Source organism: Eretmochelys imbricata, chromosome 4 (genome assembly GCF_965152235.1).
Source record: "Eretmochelys imbricata isolate rEreImb1 chromosome 4, rEreImb1.hap1, whole genome shotgun sequence".
Classification (NCBI taxonomy): Eukaryota; Metazoa; Chordata; order Testudines; family Cheloniidae; genus Eretmochelys; species Eretmochelys imbricata.
This window is the reverse complement of record NC_135575.1, coordinates 142,565,555-142,582,360: the sequence shown is the minus strand read 5'-3', so window position 1 is coordinate 142,582,360 and position 16,806 is coordinate 142,565,555. Positions and strand designations below refer to the sequence as shown.

General features: G+C 51.3%; 1 protein-coding gene across 1 annotated transcript in view; it reads left to right on the top strand.

The window, feature by feature from the left end:
* Positions 1–16,806, top strand: part of DYSF (dysferlin) — a 300,841-nt gene that overhangs the window by 162,081 nt on the left and 121,954 nt on the right. Inside the window, exons 31-32 of the mRNA XM_077816190.1 lie at positions 11,467–11,560; positions 13,692–13,769. Of these exons, the coding sequence (XP_077672316.1) occupies positions 11,467–11,560; positions 13,692–13,769 (172 nt within the window). The remainder of the gene's footprint in view (positions 1–11,466; positions 11,561–13,691; positions 13,770–16,806) is intronic.

Sequence of the window (16,806 nt, the reverse complement as noted above, 5' to 3'; positions counted from 1 at the left end):
TGCGCACTGCCATTGTAACCGTGCCGTGGAGTGTGTGTGTGTGTGTGTGCGCGCTGCCATTGTAACTGTGCCGTGGAGTGTGTGTGTGTGTGTGTGTGTGTGTGTGTGTGTGCGCTGCCATTGTAACCGTGCCGCGGGGAGTGTGTGTGTGTGTGTGTGTGTGTGTGCGCTGCCATTGTAACCGTGCCGCGGGGAGTGTGTGTGTGTGTGTGCGTGTGTGGGTGCGCACTGCCATTGTAACCGTGCCGCGGGGAGTGTGTGTGTGTGTGTGTGTGTGTGTGTGCGCACTGCCATTGTAACTGTGCCGCGGGGAGTGTGTGTGTGTGTGTGTGTGTGTGTGTGTGCGCACTGCCATTGTAACCGTGCCGTGGAGTGTGTGTGTGTGTGTGTGCGCGCTGCCATTGTAACTGTGCCGTGGAGTGTGTGTGTGTGTGTGTGTGTGTGTGTGTGTGCGCTGCCATTGTAACCGTGCCGCGGGGAGTGTGTGTGTGTGTGTGTGTGTGTGTGTGTGTGTGCGCTGCCATTGTAACCGTGCCGCGGGGAGTGTGTGTGTGTGTGTGTGTGTGTGTGTGCGCACTGCCATTGTAACTGTGCCGTGGAGTGTGTGTGTGTGTGTGTGTGTGTGTGTGTGTGCGCTGCCATTGTAACCGTGCCGCGGGGAGTGTGTGTGTGTGTGTGTGTGTGTGTGTGTGTGCGCTGCCATTGTAACCGTGCCGCGGGGAGTGTGTGTGTGTGTGTGTGTGTGTGTGCGCGCACTGCCATTGTAACCGTGCCGCGGGGAGTGTGTGTGTGTGTGCGCGTGTGTGGGTGCGCACTGCCATTGTAACCGTGCCGCGGGGAGTGTGTGTGCGCGTGCCCCAGTATAACTGTGCTGCAGTGTGTCTGTGTGTGTGCTGCCACGGTGCTGTGCGTTGGGGTGTATGCGTGTGTATGTCTGTGCTGCCGTTGGAATTGTGTGTTGGATGTGTTTGTGCACGCGCGCCAATGTAACTGAGTCTTGAGTGCTACGTGTGCCGCGGCTGGAGGGCGTGTGTGTACGCTGCCGTTGTGACTGGGCGTGTGTATGTGTGCACTGCCATTGTAACGCTGTGGGGGGGGGTGTGCGAAGCCATGGTAATTGTGCGTTTGGGGTGCGTGTGGGCGCAGCTGTTGTGACTGCATTGGGGGGGGTGCCAATGCCAGTGTGCAGTTGGAGCGTGAGTATGCTCACCATTGTCACTGAGTTTGCGGGCAGGGGGTTCACATGGCGTTGTAACTGCACCTTGCTGCTCCCCATCAACCTTCTCCTGTTTCCCCTTTCCCCAGCGGGAGGCAGGGCTCAGACATCTAGCTGCGTTTCTTTCGGTCTCATTTCAACCCGCAGCAGCCCTCCCTGCCTGAGTGCTGAAGTTTTATGAGGGCTTTACCAGCCGCACGAAGGTCCTGGTTTCAGATTCATTAGCCTGTAAATAAAATGGGTCTGCCTAAACGCCGGCTACTGTGCTGGGGGTGCGGGAATCGACAGAGAGGGCTGCTCTGGGGTGACGGTACTGTGTCGTAGACGCAACCCCCCCTGCCCCGCCACCGCTGCTCAGCTTGGGTCAAGCAGGCCCAGCTGGAGGCACGTAAGGTCTGAGTCTCAAAGCCGGTGCGCGCCCTCAGCTCCCCCTGACTGCGGCTGGGATGGTGGGTGGTGGGAAAGTCTTCAAATCAGGCCTCAAAGTTGGGCTTCCGGAGACCAAGGTGCCCAAAGTTAGAACAGGGACCCATGCCCCGTGATTCCTGCATCAAGCCCCTACCTTCTGGCTGAGCTACAGCACATCTCTTAGAAAGACATCCAGTCTTGACTTGGGCTCCAAGTGATGGACAAACATCACATCTCTATGTAAAGCCATTCCAGGGTTGCCTCCTAGACTCCGTCATGATCTAGAGGCAATCTCATTCCTCCAGAGTTCCTGTTTGCAGCGGGGAAGCACCAGCTCCTTGTGCGGCTGGGTTGTGTGTATTTGGCTGGGACCCCCTTGAGGGCGAGAAGAGTGGGCACGGTCACACTGTCGGATCTGAACTATTCTGCGAATGCTGTGAAGAGCCCAGCAGGTGAATTATACCCCAGCTATGGGTCTGGCTCAGAGACAGGCCTAATAGCTCAAAGCAAACTCTCAAAGTCTCTGGGCTCAGCTCTCTGAATTCCCATCTGCAGTAGGTCATTCTGGTTTGCCTTTATGCCCTCATAGTTTGGGGTTAGTGGCCACATTTTCTGTGGTTACTTGGGTTTTTTTGCAGATTGCTTTATAAATGATCTTGCCATACTTTATGGTTTTGCAGATTCATGCCTTTTCCAGCACTCCTCACTAACTGGGTCTCATTCCTGCATGACTTATGTGTTTTCCAGGATGCTCTGTGCCACAATAATACCTTATATTTATATAGTGTCTTCCATCCAGAAAGCTCAGAGCCCCTGGGTGCTTTAGGGTTCATTCCCCTGCCTCTCAAATGCAGCTATCTCTGGGGAGGAATACGGATGATGTCATGCCAGGAGGCATCAGTGTCATCACCATGAAGTGGGGTTGTAGTATTTGCCTCCTACAGCAAAAAGCCAAATGTAGACAGCCCTACTCCAGGAAGATCAACTTCTGGACCAAAATCAACCAGACAGAATTCCTGCTGTAGCTTTTCTGTGCCAAACTGAGGAAACAAGTCTGCATATGTTTGAAGGGGAAAGACCGCGAGTAGAAAGAGGATTTAGCATAATACAGCAGAGAATAAATAAGAGTAATGGGGTAAATTTAAAGGAAGAAAAGGAAAGCTTAGGTGGAATATTAGGAAGACTCTGAAGGCGGCGAGATGTTGTAGGCTTTGGAACAGTCTCCCCAAGAGAAATTTTGGAAGCTTCATTTTTTAAACCACCCTGGACAGAACATTAGTAAATGCACCGTGGAAAGCATCCACAATGCGCAGGGCTGGATGACCTTGTAGATCTTTTCCCGCTCTGATTTCTGTGGTTTCTTCACCTGGTCAGAGGGGTCCCTGTTGTAAAACGAAAGGGAAAAATACAACAGGAGGAGGAAGCCAGAACGGGGAACTGGACTTGGCTCCTCTACAGGGCACTGCCAAGTGTTAGGATGGTCCAAAGCCCATTGGAGCCAATAGGCTATAGCTGCTGGGCCAGCAGTGGAGATGCATCTGCTAACTTTGGGTTTACCCTGGCTGCCTGCCAGTGATGGAGCTGGGAAGGCACTTGACTATAGTGCCTCTCGAAGGCCTTTCTGCCTGTTCCATCAAATTCCCGCTACCTGCTGGGTTCTTTGCGCCATGCTTCTGTGCCCTGCTGTGGTTGTGGTCTAGCTTTCCCGAGACGGTCAAATTATGGAGCGTCATGTTGTTGCAGGGAAACTGAAGCCCAGTGAGCACTGAAGTGCAAAGGGGAACAAAACAAGCCAGCACCCGGCACGGATTTACTGAACTATTTACAAGGGTTGTTTTCCAACAGGAAGATCATACCAAACATGACCAGAAGGAATTTGTCTTTGATACAAGAATGTGTGTATGCTACTTTGGGGTTTCTGGGCCACAGCCTTCACTGCTCTAGCTGATTTGTGCGTCACTTTGGCCCGTTACCACCATGTCTGCCTTGGTGAACTGTATAATCATCTGCATCATCATTGAAACCACATTAAACACCAGGGCTGGGACTGCAAAGGGGACTAAGAGAGATTGGTTCCCAATTGGTGTTGGAATTCGATCGGAGCTGGCAGCTGTCTCCCTTAGGCTCCTGTGGGAAATTCCAACACAATGGTGGGTGCTGAATTCCTCAGCCTCATGGCACCACACTGGCCATACTCAGCATGTTGGAGGATCAGGAGCAACCCGGTCCTTGGTCCTGGAGATGTTCACCTCCAGGTCACTGGTTTTAATCCCTGCCTGCTTTGTGGTGACCCAAAGCCACAAGTAGCTACCAGGTGACCTCACTCCATTTCCTAGCAGCTTCTGCCTCCAAAACCCCTCAGCTGCAGCTGGTAATAACTGGCTGTCTTAGCCAAAAGCACATGCTTTGAATGGGCCTCCAAGATGCACGAGCTGCCTTCCCATGGCAGGGCATATGGTAGAGCCATGCTGGCCGGGACAGTGAAGAAAACGCACCAGCGAGAGGTCTCCAGGGCTGAGAATCCTGCTTTCAGAAAGGCCATTAATTGTACTGTGTGCAAAAGAGCTCAGGGAACAACTCTGAACAAGCTGCCTTCCCTACATGTTTGCCAGCGAATGCATGTTTCAAGGCTGCTTTGACAAACCAGCCATGCTGTTTCCTGCTGTTTCATGGCAGTTCCATCTCTGGGAGAAAAGAAAAAAAGAATTCCCCTTCGATCCAGACACTAATGGTGTGAACAGACAATGGCGCGGTTAGTGGACCAGGTTCTTAGCACGGAGCCAGGCAGGATGTGTCAAGGGAGCAACCCCTGTGTGTGATGGTAGAGGGTCAATCAGCCAGGCTGGTTAGCTCCTTCCTACTTCTCCAGTCTGCTTCTAGAGATCTGTGTCCATAGGTTACCCGGCCAACTGGAAATTATGCTGAGTTCTCAGTTCATATAGAGCCTGGGAGTTAATGGGATCTGTGCATTTGAGCTCACTGGGAACGGGACTGGCCCTGTACATGGCTCTCAGCTGTGGGAAGTGATCCTAATCCTGATATTCCGATCAGACAAGTTCGCCACTGAAGTCAGGAGGCAGTGAGCAAAGGTGGGAAGGGGGGCCCAGCTGGTTTCATCCTTGGGAGTTTCTAGCTTATTCTTTCAGTGGGTGGGGCAGGTTTGGGGAGTGTGTGTGGTCCCCATAGCCTGCCAAACCCATGAGTTCCAGGCAGATCTCAGGGTGGAAGAGGGGGCATCAGCAGGAGGAAAGTGGCATCTGCATAACAGAAATTGCCAGTGATTGATAGAAACCAAAAGAGACCAGTCTCAGGATTTTAATGCTACTGTGCTTCTCCCCACACAGCCCCCTGGGCCTGCACTGTCTGCTTGGGGTGCGGCTCACTTGTTGGTGAAACCACGTTAGTACACTAGACAGACGGATGATGGGCACAGGAGGCATGCGCAGTAAGACAGAGCCCACACCGCTCTGCTCTCTCCAGGTCACTATGCAGCTTGTGTTTTGCCTCCTGCTCCAGCCTTGGTGCCCGGTTAATTTACTCTGCAGAACGACCCCTCGGTGAAAGGCAAGAAGCTGCCACGCAGGGCACGGAATAGCGCCCAGGGCCTTTGCCCCAGGTAGCCTAATCCAGACCCACACTGGGTGACTGCCTGCAGGAAGTGCCTCTGCTTGTAGACGGCAGCTGCTCTGCCTTCGGGATGAAAGCAGCTCCATGGGTGACCTGGCCACTACTGGCCGCCGGGCCATGGCTCGAGAGCCTGAGGCCTGTGAAAGGCCAGGCAGCCGTTGCTGAGCCCGGGAGTAGCCACGGCAACTCCATCTCCCTCCGCCTCATGCTGAGGAGGGAAACATGCCTCATTACGCTAGAAGGTAGGGAGAGCCAGATTGTATCCTCACTAATGTGCTTTCCTTGGATCCTCTCTCTCTCTGTGTAACACACACACACACACGTTTCTATGCACAGCCTCCGATTTCACACCTACACACCCATCCAAACCACTTCCGATGGCCATTAACGAGAGGTGCAGGCCGCTCTGCCTCTGCGCCCGCTCAGACTCGTGCTGGGGCTAGCTGCCCCGGCCACACACAGGGTGCTGTTGGCCAGAGCCGGGCCGCATGCACCCGCTGTAGGGACTATTTCATCACGTGGTGCTGGCTTCTGGCTGCCCTGGCACTCGCCTGCCGCCAGTTGGCTGACAGATGGAGGGCTCCCGTTGGGCTTGTCACACGGCTGCCTCCGATGCTGCCTCCCACTCTCGCAAAGCACTGATCCATCTTCCCGCCGATGGACTCGCCCCTCTGCTTTCCACTCCACAAGGGGCTTTTTTCTGGGGGGCCTGGCCTGCTTTCCCAGCAGTTCTCAGGAGCCCTCCCTACAGCCACCCGTGTCTTGGGACGAGGTCCCCTCAACCACCTCAGGAACAGGACGTTCTGCCAAGGCCTTAGACAAATACATTCGCACAGCGCAGGCAGAGCCAGCTGTTTCCTTAAGAGGCAAAACTTTCCCTCCTTTGGGCCACTCTGCTCGCTGGGACAATCCCTTACGAGACCTCCTGGCCCATATATTACTCATTAATCCTGTACCTCCAGCTGTGACACGGGGAGGTGCCTGCTTCAATCTCTGGTGGGGTGGGAAAGAGGGCAGCTGCCCCATAAGCTTCTTCTGCTAAGAGAACACTTGCCCGGAGTGGCCAAGGCCCTCAATTGGCCATCTTGGCCGACTCACCAGTGTGTTATACGAGTAATGATACATGCCGTTCACTTGGGCTTGTTGTTTGCGGGGATGATGGACAGTCGGGGGACTGGGGACCATTTGCCTCTTTACCTGTTTTTCTGTGCATCGTCCACTCCTAAGCCTTAAAGGAAATTCAGAGAGGATGACACGCTTTCAGCAGCACTTTACTGGGCAACTGATAGCTGCTGGTACAGGATCATTTCCCGCTAACCGCCCTGAACCTGCTCCCATTGCAAGCTCCAGCAAGGGTCCGGGAATTCAGAGATGGAAAAGGCCAACGGGCTAATTCCAGTCCTTCTCTCCCTAGCCAATGCAGGATTGTTCCCTACAGGGCATTCTCCTGAACCACCCTCCAATCGAGTTATACAGGTCTGAAGCAATGGGGCTTCAGGGTTGACAGGAGTGTGACCTGCAATAAAGCTGGAGGGTCAGGCCCTTGAATTTAGTGATGGAAAAGGCCTGGTGGGTCCTACCCAATGCTGTTCCCCGCCTCAGGCCAGTATAGCATTGTTCCATACAGAACTACAGTATATTCTCCAGTGTTTCTGTTATGATGTTGTCATATCATATGATAACACACTTTCCATTCCACTAGTATCTCTTGGAGGGTGTTAAACAGCAGCTACTAATGTTAGACATTTTAAAATCCGCAGATCTGTTTAATTTGTTCCCAAGAGTTTTAAAAGAGCTGGCTGAGGTACTCACTGGACTGTTAATGCTGATTTTCAATAAGTCTTGGAGCACGAGGGAAGTTCCAGAAGACTGGAAGAAAGTTAATGTTGTGCCAATATTTAAAGAGGGTAAACAGAGTGACCCGGGTAGTTATAGGCCTGTCAGTCTGACCTCAATCTCAGACCAGATAATGGAGTGGCTGATAATGGGCATGATTAATAACGAATTAAAGGAGGGTAATATAATTAATGCCAATCAACATGGGTTTATATAAAATAGATCCTGTCAAACGACCTTGATACCTTTTTTTGATTAGATTACAAGTTTGGTGTGTCATGGTTCAGAGCAGCAGCACCTGTATTCCCCCTCTGTCGTCCAGCCAGGGGATCCATTTTCAGGCTTCTGGTTCCTCAGCCATCACCTTTCCTGGGTGGAGACACGTGTCTTTCTCCCTCCTAACCAGGGTTTTTTCAGGCTGCACAGTTCCCTGCCTACACTACGAATTTCCCAGCAACACAGACTGCCTCAGCTGCTCGGGTTTGCCGTCCTTCCTCAGAGGGTAATAATAACCTAGTTACTCACAGTTAAGTTACCACACCGCTATTTCTAAGCAAGCACATTCATTCTCAAGGGTGTCTTGCCATTGGATCAGGCCCATGGATGTGTCCCTTCTCTGAGCCACACCAAACCCTCCTCCCTGTGTTGGGATACAGGGGTCCTCTTTTGCCATTTGCACAGAGCTCGCCCTTCCTGCATGGGCTCCCCAGTCCCCCCTGCCCTGGTGCAGACCTTGCCTGCTACGTCCCTGGAACAGAGTAGGGCCGGGGGCAGATTCTGTTCCCCGGCGTGGCTGCGCAACAGCGCTGTGTGGATTGGGAACTTTTGCAGCGTCTAGCTTTCGAACAGCAGGACACGTGCCAGGCCATCCTGTATGTTTGGTGAAAAGGTCATAAAAATAGCTGTGGAACTATTCAGCTCCCAGCAAATTCCTTAGACACAGGCTGGAGCTTTGCGTTTTTCTCCACGCTAAGGAAACCTAGCTGGGAGGCTGGGGAGGAGGGGTTGAGAGAGATGGGGGTTGGGGGTAAAAGGGAAAGAAAAGGAGGTAAGCTTTTAAAAACTCTGCATGACTTAATTATTGTAAATAAGTTGCACCGCAAACCCCAGCGCTTGATCTGCAGACAATGCCCTGGTAATGACTATTCCTGCCCTGGAGCTTTTGGGAAAGAAGAAAGGGCTCTGCAGACCACCTAAGTTCTTTGACGCATTTTTGGGCCCGGGCGCCCCATGGCTCTGGAAAATCCATCTCAGCCCTATTTTCAAATATCTCCCTCCCGTCTTTCCCAAACATTTGATAATTGGAAATATTTAAGGATCCGATTGATGCTAGCCAGGAAGTTATCTTTATGCACCTTTTCCTGCAACTAAATATTTCAAGTCACATATGGCAATTAGGAGGTGATAAAGGGCTGGTGCGCGCACGCAAAAACAAGAAGAGGAAAAAGCATTGGCCCAGGTTAGGCAAGGATCCTTTCAAGCAGCGAGTGGAGTATTTCACTGCATTTGACACCATCTGTATCACCATTAACAAAATTCATACTCCATTAATTTTACTCACAAGGGGACTTAGTGCAACACTTTAACTACCCGTGCTGTGAGATCTTTCAAACAGAACAATGCGACTGAAGGGCCGCTTACGTGCATTGCTTTTTTTCTGGGTTGTACAATAACATTGTGATGCACCGGGCTCTGATGGATGGGGTCAGAACTGCTCATCTGTGTGTCAGAGGCCTTATACTGCCATCTGCGATTTTCTGTTTGCTCAAGGGTTGGGGCCGGTGCTCCAGAAATAAGAGAATCTGGGTTCTATCCCTGCTTTAGCTGTCAAGTTCGACGTGATCTCAGTGTGCAGGATAGTGACATGCAGGAATTCAGAGAGGCAGCATGGTCCAGGGGCTAAGGTGTTGGATTGCATCTCAATAGACCTGGGATCTGTTCCTGGCTCTGACGCTGGCTTGCTCTGGGACCCTGAGCAAGTCATTTTCCTTCCTACCTCTGGTCTATTTAGGTTGTAAGCTGTTGGGGCAATGACACTTTCTTACTATGCGCCTATGTAGTGTCTAGCAGAGTGAGGTCCTGACCTGAGGTGAGGCCCCTAAGCAGTGCTACCCTAAATTATAGCAACGAAGCCGTAGGTATGTCACCAGCTGGTTACAAATGTTAACTTTGGGTCAGCTGGTTTGGGTGAGATTTGAACCAACAACAAGGTTGTTTGGAGGTTTGACTCAATTCTGTTCATTATATTTTCTCATTTTCATACATCTTCATGTTTCATTGTCTCCGATGAGGCGGGAAGCAGAAATCCTTGGAGAAATGCTATTCTCTTGGTTCACCAACCCCAATCTAAGCCACAAAGCACCAGAAACCTGATGAGAAAACTTATTTGGGTGAGAGAGATTCCAGCCTGATTTCTAGAGTAAAGAAGGTTCTGGGTAGAGTCAAATAAGCAGACAGACTTTGGTCAGCACCACCCGTCTGGAGCCCGCCCCCCAAACCTACTCCTGCACCCCAACCCCCAGCCCCAGGTTGTAACCCCCTCACGTACCCTAACTCCCTCCCAGAGCCTGCACCTCAACCCCCTGCCCCAGCCCTGAACCCCCTCCCAGAGCCTGCACCTCCTCCCACACCCCAACCCCCTGCCCCAGCCCTGAGACCCCTCCCACATCCAAACTCCCTCCTGGAGCCTGCACCTCCTCCTGCATCCCAACCCACTGCCCCAGCCCGGACCCCCCCTCCTGCACTCTAAACTCCTCATTTCTGGCCCCACCGCAGAGCCTGCATCCCCAGCCAGAGCCTTTACCCCTTCCTGCACACCAACCCCTGCCGCAGCCCAGTGAAAGTGAGTGAGGGTGGGGGACAGCAAGTGATGGAGGGGAGGGGGGATGGAGTGAGTCGGGGCGGGATAGGGTAAGGGTGTTTGGTTTTGTGCAATTAGAAAATTGGCAACCCTACTTCTTAGATGTCTATATTTATACTTAGCTATATTAAAACAAATATTGTTTCCTTGCACCCAGCTTACCAAGTGATCAGATCACTCTGTATCACTAACATGTCCTTCCCACTATTTACCACTTCCCCAATTTTTGTGTCCTCTGCAAACTCTATCAGTGATGATTTCATGTTCTCTTCCAGATCATTGCTAAACATGTTAAATGGTGTAGGGACAAGAACGAATCCCTGGGGGACCCCATTAGAAACACACCTCCTTGATGATGATTCCCCGTTTACAATTCATTTTGAGTCTAAATCTATTGTGTCAATCCTGTTACCGTTATCAACCAAACTTTGTAATTTCATCAGAAAAACATAGCAAGTTAGTTTGACAGGATCTGTTTTCCATACAGCCGTGTTGATTAGCATGAATTATATTACCTTCCTTTAGTTCTTCATTAATCAAGTCCTATGTCAATTGCTCTATTAGATGGTCTGGTGCATAGAGCAGTAGCCTAGCAGTTGGGAGACCTGGGTTTAAGTCCTTGTTTCTCCTCAGTCTTTCTCGTTGCAAGTTGCTTAGCTTCTCTGTGTGACAGTAAAATGAGATTAAGAGCACTGCCTTACCTCATGGAGAGGTTAAATACCTTAAAAATAATGAAGCACTAAGATACTGCCTTAAGGAGGGGCGGTACCTGAGATAGATGGGATCTAGGCTAGACTGCTCATTTCTCAGCACATGGCCCATTTAGACTGTAAGGTCTTCTGGGCAGCGGCTGTCCTTGTTTTATGTCACGGACCGTCACGTCCAACTGGAGCCATCCCTTGGGTGTGGCGAATTGGGGAGACTGCCCTGCGCTCTGGGGGGCCTCGCACTTCTATAAAGTTGTGAGGAGGTAGGCGGGGAGGCAGGCAGGTGAGGAGGCGAATGGGGAGGTGAGCGGCTAGCGGCAGGTGGGCGAGGGGGGGACAAGGAGGAGCCGCCCACCAAAACCTCCCCCTCTCCCAGCACCTTCTGCCCGCCAGCGGGCCCCACCGATCAGCACCTCTGCTTCCCTCTCAGCGCCTACCGCCTGCCGTGGATCAGATGTTTCGTGGTGTCAGGAGGTGCTGGGGAGCGGAGAGGAGTGAGGGCCAAGCATGCTCAGGGGAGGGGGTGGAACTGCGGGGGGAGGTAAGAGGCAGGGTGGGGCGAGAGCGGGAAGGGGCGGGGCAGAGTCCGTGTGGGAAGAAGCAGGGTAGGGGTGGGGCCTTGGGGGAAGTGGTGGAGTGGGGGTGGGGCCTGGGCTGAGCCCGTGGGGAGCCCCCCCCACCCCCCGGCAGATTAGAAACTCTGTGCCTATGTCCCAGGCCCTGCACCCCCCTTGGGATGGCCCTGTGTCCAAAAGAGGGTTATTCAAAAGCTGGGCTCTGCGGGACTCATGTTACGTCTATTTCTCCTTCAGGGGGGCGTGACAGACGACAAGAGCGATGATGGAAAATCGGTTTCGACCTTAAGCTTCGGCGTAAACAGACCCACCATCTCCTGCATATTTGACTGTAAGTCATCTAGGATGTAGGGGTGAAATTCCCAAGGCCCAGGCACCACCTGAGATCCAGTGAAGCCCAGAAGGTGTCTGGGGTTTGTGCTTGTCTCTCTGCACAGGGGTGAATTTCACCCTGGGTGTAAATACCCCAGTTTACCTCACGTCCATTCCCCAGTACCTGAAGGTTCAGCTCATTTCCATCCTGAGCACAGCAACGCAGCAGTCTTGACTGGGCCTTGACATAGGTGTGTTCAACATGCTGGTGTATCACATGTTTGTCTAAACGAGATCCTCTTTCCATGGTGTACAATATTGAGGTGCGGATGGCAATTTTTGTTTTTGTGGTGTTTTTTGCCACTGACGAAAGCCTTGTAATATCTGCTCCCTGGGGGCTCACCCGCTGTCAGGATGAGTCGAGGCACCAGAGAAAGCAGACCAAAAGGAAGAGGCTGGGATTGAATGCAGATTTGTTTATATAAGGGCTAATAAGACCAGGATCCACATTTTAAAAAGGTGCCTAGGGCCAGGTCTACACTACACTGGCACAGCTATGTCAGTCAGGGGTGTTAAAAATCCCACTCACACTCTGGTAACATAGATTCCAGGAAATCTCAACCCGAATTATGTCAACAGACGAATGCTTCTGTCAGCGCAGATAATGTCCCTCAGTGTGGTGGGGGTATAGCTGTTAGCATTTGTAGTATAGATGAGGCTAGATATTCATCATGACAGCAAGACTTCCAAGGGACGTTGTTGAATCCCCATCGTCGAAGGTTTTAAAGAACAGATTAGACAAACAGCTGTCAGGCATGGTTTAGGTTTACTTGGTCCTGCCTCAGCACAGGAGGCTGGGCTAGATGACTCCTTGAGGTTCCTTCCAGCCCGACATTTCTATGCTTCTGTGATCCTAAAGCTTGCTGTGAAGATGCTGAAAGTGGATCTAGGTGGGAAACTGGGAAAAATTTTGAGATTTCAAAAAAGTTTCCTGTCAGCTGAACGTGAGCTCCTAGTGCAACGCTGTGACCAAAGGGCCAACGCAATCCTTGGGTGTGTAAACAGGGGAATCTTGTGTAGAAGTAGAGTGATTATATTACCTCTGTATTTGGCAACTGCTGCTGGCATCCTGTGTCCAGCTCTGGTGCCCACAACTAAAGGGTGTCGATGAACTGGAAAGAGTTCAGAGAAGAGTCACGGGAATGATTAAAGGATTAGAAACATGCCTTATGGTGATAGACTCAAAGAGCTCAAACTATTTAGCTTAATAAAGAGAAGGTTACGGGGTGACTTGATCACACTCTATAAGTTCCTGCATGGGTAGCAAATGTTTAACAGTGGGCTCTTCAAGTCTAGCAGACAAAGGTCTAACATGGTCCAATGGCTGGAAGTTGAAGCTAGACAAATTCAGACTGGAAATAAGATGTAAATTTATAACATTGAGGGTAATAAACAAGTTGGAACAGCTTACCGAGAGGCCTTTGAGTCTATGAATCTATGAACATCTGCCGAGTTGTTCAGTGAAGTGCTGCTATGGTGCCCCCTACTGGAATGTTCACGACAGATCCTCTGCCACACAGGGGTCCTGTGCCTGGAAGGACGTTTTTGTTCGGTGAAAAAGCTGGGAACAGCAAAGGGAATGCGGATCGGGGTGCGACCTATGCCATTACATCCACAGCTAGGTGGATGCACCGACTCGCAAGATGTGTGCGATGTGTAGCTAACTCTGAGGCCTTAGGGTAGAGGATCCCTCTATGGAGCACCTCCTTCTGCTCCCTGCAGGTACCCCGCCCAGCTCCTAAGGCAAGTTTTGCCCCAGTAAGTGTATGTTCCACTGGGACAGTGCAGGGAGCTGGTGCATTTCCCATGCGATTGTAGTGGGACCAAAAAAATGGTTTTCACAACTCAAAGGCTAGACAAGACCATTCACCAGATAATATACAATAGGCAGGCCAGATTCTGCTCTGGTGTAAATCTGGAGTAACTCCATTGCTGTGGATGGCGTTACTCTTGATTGGCTTCCTTAGGCCCAAGACATGACACCCTGGATCCAAGGAAACATTCAAGCCCCTTGTGTAATTATCACAGATTTTCCAGCACTTCAGCGGTGCAGAACTGAATGCTTTTTTCTCCCCCTGTTTCTCATAAAGATGGAAGCAGATACCACCTGCGTTGCTACATATACCAAGCTCGGGATCTGATCGCCATGGACAAGGACAGTTTTTCAGGTAAGCACAGATGCTCGTATGGGCACACAATTTAATTCCAAGTTAGCACGGTAGCTTAGACCAGGGATCCATAAGGCAGCCTTCAGTGCTCTATGGGTAATTGTTGGTACAGATTGAAATAAAAGGGGGTTTGTGCTGCTGTGCAACAGAAGATAGATGCAGGAGGTTTTCCCAAGGAAACAGGAGTGAGTAGCCTGATTCCCATCAGAGAAGGAGTCAGACTTTCAAGAATCTTCTGTGAGAAAGCAGCCAGAAACCACAGTCGACCCGGGTCACTCCTGAATCATGTCGCTTTTGCTTTGCTAATGGTCCCTGCTCACAGATGCAGGCTTATGTTGAAAGCCTGTGGCACAGCTGGAGAGCAGAGAGCTCGGTGGTTTTAAAAAGAAATGAAGACAGGGATGTTTAAAGCAGTGTGCTACCTTGATTCTGCCAGTCCCTGTGCGTGCGCCCGCACCAGTGTGGATAAGAGTCTACACGTGAACGCAGATAAGACTGAGAGCTGGTGATAGTCCCCTCTGCACTGACCAGTAATAAGTGTCAAGCTCCCCTGATGTGTGTGGAGGAAATGAAAGGATACAGGGCAGATAACGAGCATTTCTGCACCGACATTGCTTTACACTTGATCCTTCCCGGTCTAAATGATGCTCTGATTTGGGTGCTCCTCTCTTAGGCTTCCCACATCCTGTGATCTACTATGGCTCTGTAATGTGAGGCACAAAGAGCCATGCAAGCAGCAAGGAGAGAACTCCCTAGTCAGGAAGTTCCTATGTTTAAGCTCCCCGCTGCAACACATCCTGATCGTCTCTGGTAACTGTACAAGACCAGGAACTCTATAACCACTTCACACCTCCCGTGCTTTATAATAAATGATTGAAACTTAAATTATACATCAAAGTATATGCACACAAGAGTCCAAAGTAAACATTAGATTCCTTTAAACTATTTACACTACCATGTCCCCTTGTCAATGGCATTTACTTGGTCCGGAGCAGTATTCTAAAGATCAAGTCTTTGCGGGGCTCTGATCAGTCTTCCAGAGCATTTACTCACTTGTATTGAGATTGTGCATAAAGTTCCCTGTGGACAGGGCTCACTTCCGGACAGTGTAGGTCCCAGATCCCTTCTTTGTTGTGTTGGGAAATATTGAAGAATCCGAAGTTCTTTTGGAGTCTCCACTAGGTAGGAACTGGGAGCGTCTGCCAAGTTCTAAACAGCTCCAAATGTCTGAGAGCTTTTCAGCCAAACTTTGTGTCCTGCTCTCAGTTCAAGCAGCGCTTTTGTTCTGTGTGGAACACTGAAGTTTTGTGATTGACACATTTTTATTTCCACCCCCAGTTTTCAAAATTCCTTCAGATCGGGCCACTTAGGGCTAAGTTGTAGTGATGCCACAGGTGAAGATGCCCTTACTCATCTTCCCATTAGAAGTTCTGCTGGAGATAGTTCAGACGCAAGAGGTGTTGGCTGATATACCAGGAGTGCTTTATACAGCTCCACTGATTTTTGCAAACATCCTTTTAAAGTCTGTCCTGCTCTCTCCACCTCCCCATTGCTCTGGGGGTAATATGCACTACTAGTGTGAAGTTCAAAATCCAAGTTCTCTGCAAATTCTAGGAATGTTTCAGAGATAAACTGAGGCCTGTTATCAGATATAAGGACTTCAGAAACTCCATGTCTTGCAAACATTGACTTGAGTTTCTGGATGACTTGTGCCAATGAGATCTGTGTAAGTATAGTCAAGTCAATATATCTGGAGAAGTAATCAACTACAATTACATATGTTTGTCCTTTACAGAAAAACAAATCTCTGGCTAGTTGCTGCCAAGTGTAAGGGGGCTGTTGCCCCCTTACTCACATTCAGTGGGAGTGTTTTAGTTTCTAGCTCCCAGTACTAAAAGGGGGAAGGGTCGATGGGGAATCAGGACCCTGAGGCTGACAGCTCCCAGGAACAATGGGGAGAGGCCAATGCTCCAGGTCAGCCTGAATGACAGGGCGGGCAGGCTAATCAATCAGGGAGCCAGGAGGCCAGGGAGGTCCCGTCCTTGGTGTGAGCTGGAATTGCCTGGGTCAGACCGAGTGGGGCCAAGCTAAGGAGAAAGCAGGGGCCCAAGCTGAGGAGGGGAGCAGAGCTGGGCCAGACCTAGAGAGAGCAGCCCCTGTCCTGGGAGCAGAGCTGCAGCCCCAAAGCCAGAGGCACAGCCCAGAGAGAGCAGACTTGCCATGGGAAGAAAGCTGCAGCAACCAGAGCCAGAGGGGCCAGGAAAGCAGCCCAGGAAGCAGGTCCGTACTGGGAGCAGAGTCACAGAAGCCGCCTGCAGAGCAGACCTGTCCTGGGAGCAGAGCTGCAGCAACCGAAGCCAGAGGGGCCAGAGAAGCAGCCCAGGGGGCTGGGGGCAGAGCAGCAGCAGTGCAAAGACAGAGTGGTGGAGCTGGGGCTGGAGCAGTCCGGAGCTGGGTGCGGTGAGCAGCTGGGGAGAGCGAGGGGGATCCTGGGCAGCGGGCCCAGCCCAGGGAGACGCCTCAGCCAAGAGGCTCTGCAGGCCAGGCTTGGACTGTAACCCCGACAGGGCGGGGGCGACACTGGGAAGAAGGGTCCTACCACTTAGAGCCTGAGAGTGTGTGGCCACCACCTGAGCGAGTGTCCAACCCACAGCATCCCTACAGCACAGCCAGGGCCGGAGAAGGGGCCTGGGACTTAAAAGGAGCAGACTGTGAACTGCCCGGACATTCCAGGGACACTGTTTGTGATGTTCCCTGCCACAGAGTGGGGTGATGTGTTTCCTTTCACCTTTCCCATTTTCCCTTATTCTTTTTAAAATTAGTTGTTGATTAAATAACTTGCATTTGCTTTAAATTGTATATAATGGTCAGTGGGTCAGAGAAGTGCCCAGTGCAGAGAGAGTACCCCGGAGTGGGGACACCCTGGCCCCTGTGCTAGGTGACCACAGCAGGGTTGGGGGTTGAGCCCCCCAGGAATCCTGGGCCCAGCCTTGTTGGGGTTACAAGGACTCTGCCAGACAGGAGAGTGAAAGGGGAG